This window comes from Hydractinia symbiolongicarpus, chromosome 12, assembly GCF_029227915.1.
Source record: "Hydractinia symbiolongicarpus strain clone_291-10 chromosome 12, HSymV2.1, whole genome shotgun sequence".
Taxonomy (NCBI): domain Eukaryota; kingdom Metazoa; phylum Cnidaria; class Hydrozoa; order Anthoathecata; family Hydractiniidae; genus Hydractinia; species Hydractinia symbiolongicarpus.
In genome coordinates, this window is record NC_079886.1 from 10,100,482 (window position 1) to 10,118,145 (window position 17,664).

Genomic DNA, 17,664 nt, shown 5'->3' on the forward strand with positions numbered 1-17,664 from the left:
ATACGCAGTGCATTTTCGTCCTCTCGTACTTTTGTTTCAATAACCAGATGACGAAACGGTCGAAACGATGTCAGACAAGTCAAATGACGTTCCTCATTCTTCCCACGACGAAAGTCCATGTTTAGATCTAATTTCAAAATGACCTTGTATTGCACATATCGAGCTCAGCTTTCTCCGATGGCAACGAGAAAAATGTCTTTTAAACACTTTTTATAGAGAAAATATATATACAATTATAAAAAAAACATCTGCACAACAGAAGTTTCTCCCCCTCATTAACATTTAATGAAAACTTGTTAAAAAAATAACGCTGGTGTATTTATCAAAAAAAATTTTTTTGACTAAATAGTGTTATTGGCTTATAGTTAATAGTTACATTAACTTTGTTGAATACGTTACAGGAGAAAACGGAAAACCACTTTTCAGGCATTAAATTTAATTCCTTAAATGTTACAAATAAATAAAAAAAATTCAACCAAGTGTCCTTCATTAAAATATAGCTGCGTAAAGAATTGAAACTGAAATTACATAGAGAAGTCATCACAATACCACAGCGGTAACTCTTCTACTAATATTAAAATTGTTGTTATTATTCCAGAGGCTAAGCTCTTTGTATCATGGCAACACGTTGATATAGTTGTTTCACAAAAAAGCATCAGCATTCATTCGCGGATCTTTTTGATTTCGATAGCGTACAGTCAGATAAACAGCAAGCAACTAAAATGATAACATCGACCATTTCAGCTGAGTCAACAATAAATCAATCCTTATTTTGTTCTCAATGGTATGAGCGGGAGAAATCGAATTAGGGTGCTTTTAAAATAATACCGAATTTAAAAAAAGGTGAGGGGTCATAATTTACGAGTCAGGTAGAAAAAAGATGGATTTATTATATGGGGAGGAAAGGTGTGGAGGTGGAATGAAATTGCAACTTCATATTCAGCAACAAAAAAAAGCACATAGGAGGTTAAAAATAAGCAACTTACCAACGCAAATGAAAAGAAGAGTCCAACACCTCCAGCAATAGACAATCCTTTGTCCAAAGGTCCACCAATTTGATCATAGCATCGCACCTTAGCGTACTTAAAAAATAATACCAAATTTTATTATCCTATTGGCAATCGACGAGTTTGAATAACAAATCTTCATACAGAAAAATAACAAGGTATTTTTTGCTCGGCGAAACTTTGGCGGGTTCAGAAATTTTTGAAACTAAATTTTTGAAACCTAAATTAAAGATTTTTTTTGACCACATCTCTGTCCAACCAACAGGATTTCTCACTGTTATTTGAAATAGTAACTCTGAGAGAATTTGTGATATTTCAGGAGTTTGTAAAGTTTTCGTAGCATATTTCGATGTCAATAACAAGGAGAAATAAAAATTAATTTATTCGTATATTTATAGCTATTTAAGGAAAACAAGAAGCCCTGGGGGCTCTAAGAATTTCCGCTCGCTACCAAAATATTTGATGACAACCTGCTAAATTGTTGTGTTATCATGCCAAACATTCTAAGAGGTTTGGTGCATGAAGTTCTGAAGATAAAGCACACAAGTGACATATCTTACAACAAACGCAAACAAAACGAAACGTGTCATAATAAACTCACATTTTAAAAAAAATTGCTAACAAAAAATACAGTCTATCATTTATGGTTGAAAGTCTTGCGATTGAAACGTTTATGGTCTTAAACGGCATTTAGTTGACAAAAAATCAAAATTTTGATGTGACCATTATTTTCAGCATACTTTTTTTATTAACTGTGCCAATTTTTGTCGAAAATGAAGTGGTTTTAATATTTGGACCAATTTTGGCCTAAAATGACATTTAAGGTGGCAAAAAAACAAAATTTTGATGTCACCATCATGTTCAGCATACTTTTTTTGTTAACTTTGCCAATTTTTGTTAAAAATGAAGTAGTTTTAATTTTTGGACAAATTTTGGCCTGAAATGACATTCAGGTGACAAAAAATCACATTTTTCTATCATCATCATTTTCAGCATACTTTATTTGTTAACTATGCCAAATTTGGTCGAAAATGAAGTGGTTTTAATTTTTGGACCAATTTTGGCCTAAAATGACATTTAAGGTGGCAAAAAAACAAAATTTTGATGTCACCATCATGTTCAGCATACGTTAACTGTGTCAAACTTTGTTGAAAATAAAGTAGTTTTAATTATTGGACCAATTTTGGCCTAAAATAACATTAAGGTGAAAAAATCGAAATTATGATGTCACCATTATGTTCAGCATACTTTTTTTGTTAACTGTGCCAAATTTTGTCAAAAACAAATACCAATTTTGGCCTGAAACGTCATTTAGATAACTTCCCAGTACTTAGGGAGCTTGGGTACAAAGTTTAAATCTGTGACGTTGCAATTGACCATTTGGGACAGGGTTAGTTAGTCAGTTATCTATCCTCCTCTCAGAGGAACGTGAAATCCCAGGGTCGATTTTTTCTCAAAAAATGCTCCGTAAGAAAAAAAACGACGGTTTTAAAGAATTTCCTACGCCTTCGGGCGCGGAAATTCAAAAACTACAAATCACAACCGCAACTCTTTAGTAGATGTATTTTATACTTTCCCATGAAGATGCATGTAAATGACAAACACTTCAGATGGAAACACTATACACAGGTTACTTCAATTTTACCAGATGTTAATTCAATTTAAACCTGTACCTATCCCTATGACTTTGAAACATAATTAGAATTTCTTCGCACAGAAAATAAAGAGAAAAAATAAAATAAAAAAAAATTGATTTTTATTCTTTTGTAAAATAGATTTTGGCGAATGTTTCCTTTAAATTTTAGAATCTTTTCAGCCAAAAAAGACATGTATTCTAGAAAAATCTTACTTTATTGTCAGCCTCACATGTAGTGTTTCTAATTTCATTATCTAAACCACAACAATGAAGTTTCTTTTCTAGCTGTTTAAGCTGAACTGGGTCACTCTGCTTTAGGGCTAACCATCCCTTTCGAATCAAGTCTTGTTGTTGGTCTTTTGTTATAGCCAAGGCTGCGACAGAGAAAGCCAACAACAGAATAAACAAGATACTCATAATAATCATATACTACAAAACTGAATTAAGGAAAAAGCTTCAAATTAAAGGTTAGAAGAATACTGATTGCTTTAAAAGTAACAAAACAAAAGTATATTCACCTAAACCATGCACAAAATTCTTAACAGTAAAAGATTCTAAAGACGCATCAAAAAACACAAAATTATTGTTACTGCTAAGCTGGTATTAGATTGGCTATTTAAAGACATGTTAGCGCAAAATATCAAAGAAACTATATGCAGAAATGGTTTCATTAACCACGTTAACACACTTCAGTTCTATTCATTACCAGTTTATGTTTAATAAACCACTTAGCTGTGTTGGCTGCAGATCAAATTTTGACCAAAAAAAATCCAAGCATTCCCATTTAGTCATGGAAGCGCATTTCAAATAGCCAATTTCGTCAAATTTAAAAGTATTACTACTGAACCCTTACTGAAGCACACATATACAAGTAAACCTCTAGATACAATCAGGACGAATGTTGAATAGACATCACAGTGACAATAAATTGCAAACACAAAGAATTACTGCAAAACATTATAACTGGAAATATTCGCATTTCAAGTTTTTTGCTAGCAAATGATGTATATCTTAAAGTTTTTAAGGTGAAGTATAAAGTAGGAGTGTAAAAAATACTTTGGAAGTCACTTGTGCATGTAGTAAAAAAACTTAGAACATTATTAAAATGCTGACAATCAGAAGAAGTATAAAAGACAACATTTTCAATTGGTCCTAACAGAGATATATACCCTTACAGAGATACCTATCCATATATACCTTTACTAATACACTAGAATTGGCAAGGAGGTTAACAATTTTTTGGAATGGAAATCACGCTAAACATCAAAATCTATTATTGCAAAAAACTTGAAAAGATACAAAGAACAAAATGATTTGGTTGTGGCGTATAGCTCCAATCAATCCAAGTATAGCAATCAGTAGAAGAAACACACCACAAGCAATCAATCCACCAAGAGCTGGTATGGAAACAATTACTGCTTCTTTTTTTGCGGCTGCAGTTATCCCAATCAAGATCAAACCAATAAACTAAAAAAATAATATATACATTAAAACTGTCAAATGGGTCTTCTAAATGTAGCCAAGTGAAAATCACCCTGTTGTGAGATTCAATTTGCTAAAATAAAAAGTTTTCAAAGTATGCTGAAATAAAATTAGGAGTGGATGCTTTTCTGTTATGTACATATTACCTGTAGTGACAAAATATATGTTAGCATGCAAATATTTGCTATTCTTATGCTAGCAAGAGATTTCACATTGGTCTTTTTGTCTCCACTGTAAAAGTTTTTAGGAAATTAAAGTGAGTAAAAAATCATTAAATAAAATTTCATGCAGTTTTACTTCAGGTAGTAAATGGCCCCAGAATCACTGAGTTAATATTGCAAAATAATTTCAATAACAAAATTTTACCTTGATTTGTACAATATAAGTGAGTATGATATAAGAATAGTTATGTTATGTTAAAACAACACACATTGTCACTGTTACATTTGTCATTTTTATGAATCTTCTTTTCCTCTACCCATTTTTTTTGCCCTTTTAATTCTCTCCTCTAGACACTCAACATTTTCCACAGTAAGTCTGACCTGCCCTCAATATTTTTAAAATTCTTGTGTATGTCAATTTTTGAGTTTAGGATATCTTTGAATAGGCCTATCAGAAAGGAGTGAGTGATCGCGCTTGCACACACAGACATTCCAAATTCTAAGAAATGAGATACCGAACTTAGTGCTCTAAATTTGTTTTTCTAATAATTTGAAACTACAAAGAGCTTGATGATATGTTAGACTAGCAGGGTTAGCTAGCGTTAATAGAGGCTAAGGAGCTTACTTTTTCCCAATGGTAGATTTTGAAAAAGCTACAATGTTCTTGAAGAGCATGTATAAATTAAAAATGTTGATAAATGCCAGGAAACACCAAAACTACACTATTTACTCTTTTGGGCTAGATACTTTTCAGGACTTCTATTTTGAAAAATTTTAGTTTCACGAAAATCTTTGCATAACACATTGTTATATATTTATTCTTTTTTCGTAAACGTTAGCAATTCACGTAAAGTTAAAAATGGTAGCATACAAGTAAAAAATGCAAAGTCTTTGTTGGATGTTTTATGAACTGAGAACATGGAAATTAAAAATTTTACCTACAGTTGCCACCATGGGCTGTCCTCCGGGATACTCATCATCGAAATTCCAGGCCTAACATCGAAATTTCAGGCCTAACAGCCTCAAGTGGGAATATCTAACTAGAACACTGACATTGTTTTCTTTATCCGGGTCAAGAGTCAGAAAATTAGCTAGAATGTGCAGGCTGCCTTTAAATAGGCTTTCGTTGCTTAGTTTTTTCACAACAGAACCAAAATGATTATTAACCCCAGGGCGCAATATCATCATGTTTGTTAAAAAAGTTTGATTGTCAGGATTTTAAAAGTGAAAATTTTACGATTGTCAGGCTTAAAAAAGTTTTTGAAGAAAAATAAAAAATAAGACAATAAGTATAAAAAAGAGTTGTGTATCATTTTTAGTTGCATTTTAACTTACCGTAATTTAATTTATACATACAAATGTTGTTATATACAAAGTCTAATTAGTGACTCCACATACAACTTGTTTGTATACGCACTAAAATTCCTGGTTTGGAACATTCCTGTACCCAGACTATAAGAGCAGTCAGTGTGGTGTACATGAGCAAATTAACTTTTTAACTGTAAATGGATTTGTTTTTCAATTTCTATATGTTTTTTTGTGTAAACAAATTATCACTTAAGGTATGGATTTACATGCTGATGCCAATATGCCTGTTTTAGTGTTTTAACTTTTGTCTGGGAGTGAGTCCATTGACTACCCCCCCCCCCCCCCCAATTTTAGAAGTCTTGAAAATCTGACATACATACCTATCAATAGTTGGGCCTCCCATACCTACTGTATCAATAGTTTTTCCAACTTATCACACTTTTTTGGGAGTCGTTTGTTAATAGTTAGGCTTGTCCCATCTTATCACATGATTTCTAAAATCCTGAGAGTCCTTGGTCGATGGTTGGGCCTGTCCTATCTGATGACACAGTTTCTGAAAGCCTGAGAGTACTTTGTGAATAGTTAGACCTGCCTCCTTTTGAGAAAATTACATACATTTGTCAAAGGTAGGGCCTTACTGTAAACGCATTGACTCTTACAGGCCTTCGTCTAAAGACAGTTAGTCTTGGGTCTGTTGGGCTGGCATCCGTAGTCAGGTAAACAGCGTTATGATCTCAATTTTTAAAGTAGCATTTCGATTTGTCAGGATAACCTCCTTAATATTCATCAAATTTCTTCTTATACCAGGTAATAATACCTAAATGCTATTTAAATGTGATTGATTGAGATGTAAGGCATGTGTAAAAAAGTTTTTTACTGAAAATTTTTATAACATTTTTAAAAAGTTGCTTATATAATTTTTTGGAAGGTGATTAGTCAGTTTCTTATCCTAAGTCCTTTTAAAAAAATGTGTAATCCAACATATTAGATCAAAAGATTAGCTGGCAAGAAGACCACTAGCTAAATATAAAATTCTTTAAAATAAATTTTCTAACTTACAATAAATATAGAGTTTATAGCTGCCAACATGTTTCGGGAACATGTGTAAGCAAAGGATTTTACTTTCTTTTTACTTCCAGCAAATCTGGAAGCGTCGATCCTAGGCATATTGGTATTCTGTTTTGATAAAATTTTAATCTTGTTCGGTACAACTTTTTTCTTCCGCCATTTGCCGCATAAGCAATGTTATCGGTGCCGGTTTAATGCGTATATGACATTACGTAATGTTTAAATCAAACGCCCATTCATTTGGGCCACATGAGCGAGACGAGAATGTCGCGCGCACGTTTACTCCCAGAAGAAAAGGGCCAGGGTGACGAGGAAAGTATAACCCACCTTCACCTCCCGCATAATTGCTAAAATGTCAAATTATTTTAAAAAAGGTTCACACAAGAGAAATTAAAATACGGAGTTTCATACCGCGAAGGTATTATAAGACTCCGGGGCATGGAGCGAAGTGGCTCGTAGGAACAAATTTTCAGACCTCTCGCAAAGTAGTTATTTGCTATATTGAAGAAGAACTACTTTGTTCATCACTAACACACTGCCAAGCAGTGAGCGGGATTTGATCCGCGGTCCCCAGAACTGGGAGCCGCAGACGAACCCACTACACTACGTGCGGCAATATGTTAGTGATGAACTCAGATAGTTTATCCGGATGGTGTGTATACATATAGGTGAATATTTATCATAGCACATCCGTATTTCATTCTCAACAGAGAATGCTTCACCCCGATTAGACCTCTGATCATGACGGGCAAGTATAATGCGTGTAAGTCATATTGAAGAAGAACTACTTTGTTCATCACTAACACACTGCCAAGTAGTGAGCGGGATTCGATCCGCGGTCCCCAGAACTGGGAGCCGCAGACGAACCCACTACACTACGTGCGGCAATATACTCGCCCATCATGATCAGAGGTCTGATCGGGGTGAAGTATTCTCTGTTGAGAATGAAATACGGATGTGCTATGATAAATATTCACCTATATGTAGTTATTTGCTGCTTAACACTTATACATATTGTTTTTGTAATAATGGGAAAAAAAGATTTTGGAATGTGACCTGTCCACAGGAGGTACAATCACGAGATTAACCTTCGTGTTAATCGATTTAAATTATACCCCCCATTACTGGCCCTGGTGACTGAAAGAGGAATGGTATCCAAAATTCACAGCATTTATATTTAGATAACAGTTCTAGAACAAGAGAAGGTAGTTTGGGTCATGTTTGTTAGAGCTCTTGTTAAAAGATCATATGGTGAATTAACAAGACCAAAGGTTATGTAGTAATAATAATATTTTAATCAAAGTCTACTGTGAATGTCCTGTTGGTGTAAGTGGCTTATGTTGCCATACATTGGCCTTGCTTTTTATTTGAAAAACTTTCATGAAACAAAGAAAATGTTTTAGCACCATTTGGCACTGAGCAAATGCAGAAATAGCATTGCAGAACAACAAAGTCCTCTATACCTATGCTGTCGTTACGAAAAATCGACATGGGCGGACTTAGACTTCGGCCAGTTCAGCACTTGCAGGAAAAATTGAGCAGCGCATTATTTCTATTAACCGCACGAAATTCGTTCTGCGTCCCGGGCACCCTAAACTTATCTGAAGGTGGCTTTCCAACAAATAACTTATATCGCAGAAGATTGTCTTTTCTAAAGTTACTTGATGAGGATATCATAGTACGCGACAGTATGACAAAATTAAGTCTAAAATTTAGTTGATTGGTTGCCATGGTTACCCGTTGCTAGGTAAAATAGGAGCAAAATATTACATTTTGCTGCTTGATACTAAACCAAATAACTGAATAACATGCGCTTTTTGAACGCATTTTTGGCCGCGTATTTTTCTCAAGTGTCGCGTGTAGTGATTGAGTGAAACGCATTTTCGTGAGGCTTACTCGTCTCCCAGACAACTTATGTGGTATTTCTTGGACAAATTTCGCGCAATACTTGCCACGGTGTTCTAAGATGAATTTGCTGTCAGAAAACAGGTAAAAGACAATTCATGAAATTCAGACATTATTTGGTGGTAAACCACCTTAAGATTGCGAGAAAAATGGAGATTTTTCGAGATCTACGCGAAACAAAAACGCGTTAGACTAGGCACGCGGAAAATATGGACTATTGCCCAGCTTGGTTAAATTTTTGCAGAATTATCGATACTTAATGCATATGCCCAGACCCTTACAACCAACAGCTAGGCTTAGTAGCGATACAAGACACAATGGAGTATTGAAAGTACTGCTGCTTGTTATCGATCGTGTTACGTTTTCTGGCGACAGGCGAATCTTTTTAATCAGTTATCAGGTAGTAAAAGTTTGAATGTTGTTTTTGTTGTTTCAAATTTTGCACACCTGACATATTATTACGACACTCGACTTATATTGACAATTGGTTTATGCTTTTATATTATCGTTTCAGACGATCGACCTTTTTTCGCCGCAAATTCGCCTGACTTATTGTTTTATACAATTAGAGTGTTCATTTGCCTGTATATGTTGACTTAATGTTTGCATCAAACAATTTATTCAACCTTGTTCCCAGGGCATTTTCACCTTTCAAACTTGTCCCCGGTGCTTCTTCTTCTCTTGTTGACACAAGCGCTGGCACTAGCCACATACCAGAAAAGAGTAGTAACTTTTATTGCAAGAATATTCTGAGTGGCTTTCCAAAGTTAACTTGCTATTTTACCACCCATTCCAAATATTAAAACACCTTTGATTTTTAAAAAGTTTAGAAAATGACCTCTCCTTTTATTAAACACCCAACCCACGTCAACTTTAAAGAAATCACTACCCTCTTTTTACAATACCTGTGACTGCAGTAACGGATTTTTTTCTGAGGGTTGTGTGCGATGTTTCGATGTTTGGAGTTTCTGCAATCGTTCCTGTAAAGCATTTATTACACTCTCATCAAATTCCACTAATAAAAAATAGACTTGTCCTCCTCATTAGCTACGCTTTCGATGTATGTAATCTTTGGTTTGCTACGTAGCAATACTTCCAAGATTGGCTCAAATTGATTTAAAAACCTGCTCTGAAGTGTTGGGGTAAAGTGAAATTAACCTCAAAGTGTTTCAAGAGGCTGAGTCTGAAGAAAAAATACAAACTAGTTCCTTGGACATTTTGCTTTTTTGATTAATTTGATAGCGTAACAACGGCTCAGGGGGCACAAGGCCTTGGGGACTAATCCCCTCTTTAAGTTTGAAATAAATTAATAAGCTAATAATAGAATAGAGGAAATACAAATAATTGAAGTCTTGATGGTGTCCACTCTATAGAGGTTTCACTGTATTTTAAACTTTCAGGAAATAATAGTTTAAAATAGTTGTAAGAGTACATTAAATTTTCACCGAACAATTAAATTAGTCTGTACATGCGGTACATTTTCAAATGACAGTTTTCAAAGATAGACTGTCAGACAAGCATTTGGAGTTTCTGAAATAATTTTGACACTGAGATGTCCTTAATGAATCGCTTTAACAGGCTGCTTGCAATCCAACGGCGCCTATTCTGAAATAACTTTTTCAAACGTTACTCATTTATAAAGAAAAGAAATCATTCCAGATTTTCCAAAGTTTTATAGCAAGGCCTTGGTAATCGAAGAAAAAAAAATGGCGGGATTAAGTGAGGACATGTTTGACGATTATAATGATATATTTTTGTTATTCGATAAGGACAGAAAAGGTCATGTCCATACAAGAACCATCAAAGATATGTTAAGATATGCTGGTTATAATCCGACAGACAAACAACTGGAAGAGTTGACTATAGTCGTGGATAAAAACAAAAACGGAAGAATTGAATTTGATGAATTTATTGATTTAACAGAGCGACTAAACACGCAAGAAAAAGCGACAAAAGAAGGTGAGTTTTGATACATCATCTTGCTTAGCAACTTTGAACCGAAAGTGTTTAGCATTTGTGCGTACATACACAGCGGCAAAAATAAGAGTTCTTGGGTGCGAAGTTGTAGGAAAAGAAAATGAACTACGCAGTTTAAACGTGACTCTCTTTATCGAGAATGGTGGAGGAATTGGAAGGAAAAGGGGCTTTAACAATTCATAGTTTAATTTTTGTCAAACATTAATTTTGTTTAGTCTTTTTAATAGATATAGGTGAAATTATTACATTCCGACGTTTTCAAAAAAGGGAGGGTTAAAACGAGGTCGCATAAAATAAAAGGACAATAAACCAAGATAGATTTGGTCCATAGCCCTTTCTTGCACAAGCAAAAAACAATACAATTTTGAAAATCTTAAAACCGACATAAAAATTCATTAAGCATGTCATCTTACATTTTAAATTTTTTTGTGTCAGACGAAAAAGGAATAAAAAGAATAAAAATCGTGTTGGATAAAGGTTTTTCTCGATCAAAGTTCACTTCCGACATTCTATGGTTCATTTAACTAAATTTTAATGTTTGATGCATTTAAATACAATTTTTATTCAACAATTGTTTCTTAACATTACAGACAACTTTTATAAAGTTATGGGGCAAAATAAGAAATACAACCCTAAATCCGTCATATTCATTTTGAACTTTTCTCTGAATCTAAATACAGGCAGATCTTTACCCTTACTTACTTATGGTGTTGAAGTATATTCTGTCGCTTGTCCTTTAACCTCGTCCACACGATTTTCCGACGATGAGAGATTGTCAAAAAGAGAATATCAGAATCCATCTAACATTCGAAAATTGGACCAAAATTTGATCCAATACGTGGTTTACATGCTGGAAGAAAGTGGTTGCCAGAAGTAAAATTTCTAGTTTAAATTTTGGGAACAAGAATAAAATGGTTGGGAACAATCCAAATCTTAGAGAAGTCAGAGTCAACTCGACCTGAATTTGTATGCTTTTTAAATTCAGTAGCTTGAATGAAGGATTTTCTTTTCTTTTTTGGCGAATCAAGGGTTCGCCGATTCACATTTTATTTACATAAATATTACCATTAATTCTTACGTACGAGAATAGCGGAAATACTATTACACGTTGACAATATTGATCATATTGATCATTTATACATCCCTTTTTGCATTACGTTATATCGACAATTCAGAAAATTTCATTATTTTAATAAATTATACATAAAAAGAATTCATGCAAGCAATTCAAATGTGATTTATGAATTCAATTTTTTTATTTTCCTCCTTATTTGAAATCAACTGAAAAGTTTACAAAAACGTTCAAAAACAGAAAAACAGATTCACTTGCATTGGACTGGTCCTAACTAAATCGTTATAAACATGGTCTTTCTAACAGATGACATGTTGCAAACATACAAAGATGCATTTTGCATGTTTGAAAATCATCTCGGTGTCATCAAATGTGAACTTTTGAGAGATGTCTTAAAAACCTTGGGTTTCAACCCTACTGATGTGGAGTTAGAAAATATGACCATTATGGCAGATGCAGATGGGAACAACGAGCTAGATTTTGAAGAGTTTGTTGATTTAACGCGTAGATTGCAGAGTGACGAAAAAGAAACGAAAGCAGGTACTAGAGTTAGGTACAGAAAAGTTACTTAGAGTTTCACTGGTACACACCATTCCATGACGCCCATATATTTTGAATTCATGAATTATTTAACAGATCTGTGTATTATTTTAAATTCTACATTCTAGCTCGCGATTCGTTCAACGCGTTCGATTTTATGGGAGAAGGTTACATCGCAGCCAATGATATTAAAGAAGCTTTACTCTACATCATGGAAAAAGCTCCGGAAGTCGACAAACAAAACATTATCAAACACTTCAAGTAAGTAAATTTAAGATCATAGTTTGAAACAAAAAGAGAACAAACGTGGCTGAGCGCAGCAAAAATTTTTAACATATTCTACCTATTAGTATAGAATGGTCTAAGCTTAATTTTTTCATTCAGCAAGTCTCTTGTCTGTTAACCACAGAAGTCGATTCATAGTCAGTAGCCAGCTTTAATTAGGCTGACTATCTGCAAAGTAACAGAGAAGTCAATAAACATTACAGTATAACGGCAAACTTAAAAAATAATAATAATACAAAACCACGCTGACATAAAAGTTGCTACATGTTTTATACATTTCGTTTAGATTGGATAAGAACCGAAGAATAACATTTGCAGAATTTAAAGATATGATCACTTTGAAGAGATAAACGTGATGTTCTTTTTATAACAAGATTATCTTTAGAAACAATTTGTAAAACAAAAACACATCCAGCTTCTGAGATTTTACGAATTTTAATATCTTGAATTGAATTCAGCTCATGAAAATAAGTCGTGCCACAACACAAAACGATTTGTGTTTGTTGTTTATTAACGTAGTTTTAGCATGTATCTTTAATTTATCATGTTCTTTCAGATTATGGCTTTTATGCGCTACACTTAGATTTCAGTTTAAACAAAGAATTCTACGAAATAACAGCTACGAGATTTATCTTTACTTGTTTTTAATTCGCACGTTTTTATTTTAAAACGCGATACTGACTTTCAAACTGATCGCGCCAAACTGTCAATTAAACTAAAAATAGGAATTTAATATAGAATACAATACCAAACGATATTAATGAACTCTTTATAAAAAAATCAAAATATAAGTAACAATATACATTCAAAGCATTCGTCTGTAAATATCATGGAGGGGGTTGAAGTAAAAGTTTCTGTCAATTCTGACTATCTTCCTGTTTATTCCATGGTTTTACAACAACACCAGTAGAAAATTTTTTGAGTATTTCTAGAACGTTCGGCCACGTAAAGCTGAGTTCGTTCTTTATCAGTTCATATGCGGTAATACTTTTATATGACGTACTGAAGTCGCTTGGTAGCGCTTTTTTATCCTTCGAGTCGTAAACAAATTCCACTGTCTTTATACCTACAACAAAAATTAGGGCATGGCAAAAATATTTCCCGTTACTGTCTCAAAAAAAGACACAGACTATGAAATCTGATATTGTCAACCGAGTCAACAAAACTGGTTTGCTTTATCAAAAGCATAATCCTGTTGCTTGACGTAGCGCAGTTTTAAACAAAAAAACTTGGAAGACTTCAATACATCACGCAGACTCATAGTGATTTTTACGCAATACCAAAATTGTGTCATTTTGATGGGCGGTAATTTACAATGAATAATAAATGAAGGATACAATTTAAATGAACCTGATTATAACAATTTGAAAAACGAACCAGCTTCCCCAGACCCAAATCCCTATCCGTTATAAAACGGGACAAAGAATACCTGTCTGGAAGAGGTCCTTATCCAAGTTCAGCATGAAAATATCGTACACCGGAAATTTGGTAATGATAAATACAGCTGCGTACATTCCATCTTGGATAATCAAGACGAGTAATCGAGCCGTTGCAAACACAACATAATATAGAAGAGTGGTTGGTAAGAGGAACAGGAGAATGGTGAAAAGTATAGTACCCAGTATCAACTGATCAGCATCGTAGGTTATCGAGTCAACTCTTAATCGAAGCACGTTCCATTTCTTACCTAGAATATAAAGCTAAAATATAGACCTATTCATCTTTAAAATTATTTTATTTTTATGAAAAATTTGTGGTTCTCTAAATTGCTTCCAAAAACAATACCAAGAACGACTACGTCATAAAGGAGGCTAGCCTCACTTCGGAGTAACAGAGTGATAACAAAGGGAAGCGATTCTTTGACATTATTTCCAAACATCCGATAGTTAATTTGCAAACACGTCACAAAACACGTGGTGTTTTTCACAATTACTCTGGTGTATGTGACATCTACGACAAAAACTGAAAAAATTTCCGTACAAATATTTGCTGGCAATTTTGTCTAATAAGTAAACCTCTAATTGGATGTAATTATTTAAAACCGAAAAATAAGATTTAAATACAAATTTAAAACGAGAATACCTAGCCAAAGTATAGAAAATAAACTTTATGTCCACAAATTTACCAATCAAGTATTTCTGCATGGTAATTGCATGTAAAGCTTGCATCAAAACGAATTTTTTAAGGACTTCGTTATTTCATCATTAAGGAAGCAATCAAGCACTGATTAAGAGTAAAATAATTTTCGCAGGATTTAAAAGAGAAGCTTCTTATATTATTATCAGACAAAGTACTGAGCTCGAAGGAGAAAGAACTCGACATCATGAAGATATATCTTGCCATAGGATTGATCCTTATAGCTTTCACATCTGCAGCTGAACTGAAGAGAAGTGTAAAGGTACTTAATTTTAAGATTAGAACATAGTGGATAATTTTTCTTGAAAACTAGCTTATGCTGACTCAACAGTCTTCATGTACGGAAGAGTCTAGTTTTAATTTTTGGCAAGTCGGCTCAGAGCGCTCACAGATGGTTTATTATGCGTTAGTTGGTCAAACCCAATTTTTTTCTCATTTACACGATTGTCACTCATACCATTGTTGTTGAGTTGGTCATTATCGTATAAATTAATCTCGAAGGTTCACAGAAAGCAATTTTTTTTTTGTTTTATGACAAAGTATTGATTTTTCATCACAAAAATTAATTTTGTCAACAAAAACAAAAGCATTAAAGGTTGGTAGTTTTAAAATCACTTCTTTATACGCTAAACACAAGGAAAGAAATAAGTCAGTGGCTATGGGCAATGTTCAAAAGCAACTTTCATTTACAGCATAAACAGTGTTATTTTCTATTTTCAGGGTGGGTACCGTTTCAAAAACTTCTGGAAACACAATCCGTTCGATTTGCGTAAGCCTAGGCTGTTTGAATGCACACCATTCAGCATGTGTGAACCCGTGTCCGGCAGTGGTAATTACGTGCGGGACGGAACAAAATTTGCGTGTTGCAAATTGTGTGAGAAGAAATATCAAAAATGCTGCGCGATAAAAAAGAAGCAGGAAAAGAGAAACCATCGCGCTTATAGATGTCGACAAGAAAGTTTCAGCTGTCTCTGTAACTGTCAATGCACCCTGAAAGGATGAAGGTGAAGAACGAAAATATTAGAACTTGACAAAACGAAGAGAAAAAGTCATTCGTTTTATTGTGTAAAAATACGCGTGTCACACTTGTAGATTTTATTGTTAATATGAGATTCCAGATTCTAGATTCTACTTTCTTTCCTCTCTCTTTGCTAAGTTTATTAAAGAGTTTTCATACTTAGTTCTACAAAATGTATGCTTGTATTGTTCTTTTATAAGAAACCAGTCTAGAATAAACCTTAGGCTCAGATTATAAGTACCTCCTACAACTAACTCGTGAAACAATGAAAAAAATCAAAAAAATAAATTGATAATTGATGGCTCTTGCTGATTAGCATTTTTTGAAACAGGAATTAGGTCTTCACAAATTTTGAAAACAACTCTAAAATTAAGAACCATCCAGGCTTCAGCCTATGTTAACCACACAGTATGCTTCTTATAAAAATATGTGAATGTTTACGAGGAAGCAAATGGGAAAAATAGTCTACTAAGCTCACGAAGAAGTTAAAATGGCATTATTAGATTCAACCTGCTACAAGGTTCATTTTATTCTCAAATTTAAAAAACAGTCCAAAACTTCGCTTTGCTAAAAAATTTACACATTCGAGGGGACGCATTTGGCGAGTTAAATTTCATTTTCGCTTTGTAATAAAAGCTTAAACGCCTCTTCGCAGCATGGAATATTAGCAAATACATGCACATTATTACATGTTTGTGTTCATTAAACGAGTAATTAAAACTTGATATATGTCAACGATGTCCATTAAGTGATGACCTCATCCACAGTTTGAAATAGTTCGCATAATCTTACTGAAAATTAATCATCATCTAAAAGCAAATAAAGGATCACATGACAGCAAGGATAGTGTTGTCACTAATGAGCCGCTCACTTGTCGATCATTGACATGCTGTTATAAACATTCTAAGATAAATTTAAAAAAGGTAATACTCAGATTCACATGTTGCAAAGTTAGTATGCTGGTTAAGAATGGTTGTACTCGACTCGAAGTAAACAAAATAGTCTGTGTTTATATCGCAGTCAAGCGAAGTTGATTGTTGTTTTGATTAGACGAAAAAAAAGTGCAAGTTATATAATTTTAATTTGAAACTTTAAGGGTGGAAATCTCCTAGTTACATCGTAGACCTTGAACCCGCTAATGGAAATATCAATAAACCATGAATTAAAAAAATTGCTTTTTTATCTGACTTCGAAGTCAAAAAGGCGTATTACACCAAATGCAATGAAATGCACAACAAAATCTTTTCGTGTCCGTGACTTTGACTGATTGACATTCAAAGTAATCACTCCAACCTAAACTAGATCACCCTCCATTTATTAAGAGGCTAGCATCAAAACAAACTTACCCATAAACAATCGAGCTAACGATAACAAAGCTTGTAATTGAAGATGGTAGACCTTTGCAGCGTAGACGTAAAAGCAATAAATATGAAATGTAAGCAGGTTGATCGAGTCATTTACAAGCGAGAGTAAGCAAGACAAACCACAACAGCTTGAATAGATGACAATCGTGACAATAACGTTGAGAACTTCTTCTATGTACACAAGATAACTCATCCAAATGTAGACATGATATAAAAAGAAATGTCCCATGCAATACGAAAGTTCGTGGTTTAACTTTAAACCAGCTGGTACACCCATCAACCACTGAAGAATGTCTTCCATATAATTTTTAACCATGGTGCGTATGACCAGTATAAAGTTTGTTACATGTTCGATCGAGGTTGTGTGGGTGAACGTGATACAGAATGTCACACCGAGTAGGACATCAAACGCAATATTGTAAATTTTTTTCTTTCGCTCGACTGTGTTATTCCGTAGTGGATTGATTTGATTCACAATGTGTTCAAGGCCATAGCAGCTGTTACAAATTTTTAAAAGGAATTCAAAAAGTTTCATTTTTAGATCATGTAAATACAACCTAAAAGAAAATAGTAAACATTACAATGGAGATATATAAAGCGCAAAAAGACTGGCATTGGAAAGTATTTATCTGAGAGAGTTTTGACCGTCGACATTCGCAAAAAACATCGCAAAGTCATTTAACAAGTTTTAGAGCGTGTAACCAT

At 33.9% G+C, this 17,664-nt stretch overlaps 4 protein-coding genes across 4 annotated transcripts; 2 read left to right on the forward strand and 2 right to left on the reverse strand.

Moving 5' to 3' along the window:
• Positions 1-419: 419 nt before the first annotated feature.
• On the reverse strand, positions 420-6,850 carry LOC130621759 (tetraspanin-31-like). The gene is made up of 5 exons (XM_057437103.1): positions 6,654-6,850; positions 3,943-4,110; positions 2,857-3,072; positions 987-1,082; positions 420-717 (listed from the first exon to the last, which is right to left on the reverse strand). Exons 1-5 carry the CDS (start codon positions 6,759-6,761, stop codon positions 643-645), a joined length of 663 nt encoding a protein of 220 aa, XP_057293086.1. The 5' UTR covers positions 6,762-6,850; the 3' UTR covers positions 420-642.
• A 4,939-nt stretch (positions 6,851-11,789) lies between these two features.
• On the forward strand, positions 11,790-13,051 carry LOC130622736 (calmodulin-1-like). The gene is made up of 3 exons (XM_057438233.1): positions 11,790-12,156; positions 12,285-12,417; positions 12,728-13,051. Exons 1-3 carry the CDS (start codon positions 11,907-11,909, stop codon positions 12,789-12,791), a joined length of 447 nt encoding a protein of 148 aa, XP_057294216.1. The 5' UTR covers positions 11,790-11,906; the 3' UTR covers positions 12,792-13,051.
• Positions 13,052-13,159: 108 nt separating this feature from the next.
• LOC130622733 (phosphatidylinositol N-acetylglucosaminyltransferase subunit Q-like) lies at positions 13,160-17,542 on the reverse strand. The gene is made up of 3 exons (XM_057438231.1): positions 16,942-17,542; positions 13,871-14,128; positions 13,160-13,507 (listed from the first exon to the last, which is right to left on the reverse strand). The coding sequence occupies exons 1-3, from the start codon at positions 17,492-17,494 to the stop codon at positions 13,299-13,301; spliced, it is 1,020 nt and encodes a 339-aa protein (XP_057294214.1). The 5' UTR covers positions 17,495-17,542; the 3' UTR covers positions 13,160-13,298.
• Positions 14,246-15,703, forward strand: LOC130622737 (uncharacterized). The gene is made up of 2 exons (XM_057438234.1): positions 14,246-14,839; positions 15,298-15,703. Exons 1-2 carry the CDS (start codon positions 14,765-14,767, stop codon positions 15,577-15,579), a joined length of 357 nt encoding a protein of 118 aa, XP_057294217.1. The 5' UTR covers positions 14,246-14,764; the 3' UTR covers positions 15,580-15,703.
• Positions 17,543-17,664: the final 122 nt, after the last annotated feature.

Bases quoted from the DNA above. Each gene is read 5' to 3' on its own strand.
- LOC130622736 (XM_057438233.1), top strand. From the start codon at position 11,907: ATGGTCTTTCTAACAGATGACATGTTGCAAACATACAAAGATGCATTT. The intron at 12,157-12,284 runs GTACTAGAGTTA...TCTACATTCTAG, and splicing joins CGAAAAAGAAACGAAAGCAG to CTCGCGATTCGTTCAACGCG. The intron at 12,418-12,727 runs GTAAGTAAATTT...CATTTCGTTTAG, and splicing joins AACATTATCAAACACTTCAA to ATTGGATAAGAACCGAAGAA.
- LOC130621759 (XM_057437103.1), bottom strand. From the start codon at position 6,761: ATGCCTAGGATCGACGCTTCCAGATTTGCTGGAAGTAAAAAGAAAGTA. The intron at 1,083-2,856 runs GTAAGATTTTTC...TTATTTTTTAAG, and splicing joins CATGTGAGGCTGACAATAAA to TACGCTAAGGTGCGATGCTA. The intron at 718-986 runs GTAAGTTGCTTA...TTATCATTTTAG, and splicing joins TCTTCTTTTCATTTGCGTTG to TTGCTTGCTGTTTATCTGAC.
- LOC130622737 (XM_057438234.1), top strand. From the start codon at position 14,765: ATGAAGATATATCTTGCCATAGGATTGATCCTTATAGCTTTCACATCT. The intron at 14,840-15,297 runs GTACTTAATTTT...TTCTATTTTCAG, and splicing joins AACTGAAGAGAAGTGTAAAG to GGTGGGTACCGTTTCAAAAA.
- LOC130622733 (XM_057438231.1), bottom strand. From the start codon at position 17,494: ATGAAACTTTTTGAATTCCTTTTAAAAATTTGTAACAGCTGCTATGGC. The intron at 14,129-16,941 runs GTAAGTTTGTTT...TTTATATTCTAG, and splicing joins GTTAGCTCGATTGTTTATGG to GTAAGAAATGGAACGTGCTT. The intron at 13,508-13,870 runs GTATTCTTTGTC...TTTTTGTTGTAG, and splicing joins TAAGGACCTCTTCCAGACAG to GTATAAAGACAGTGGAATTT.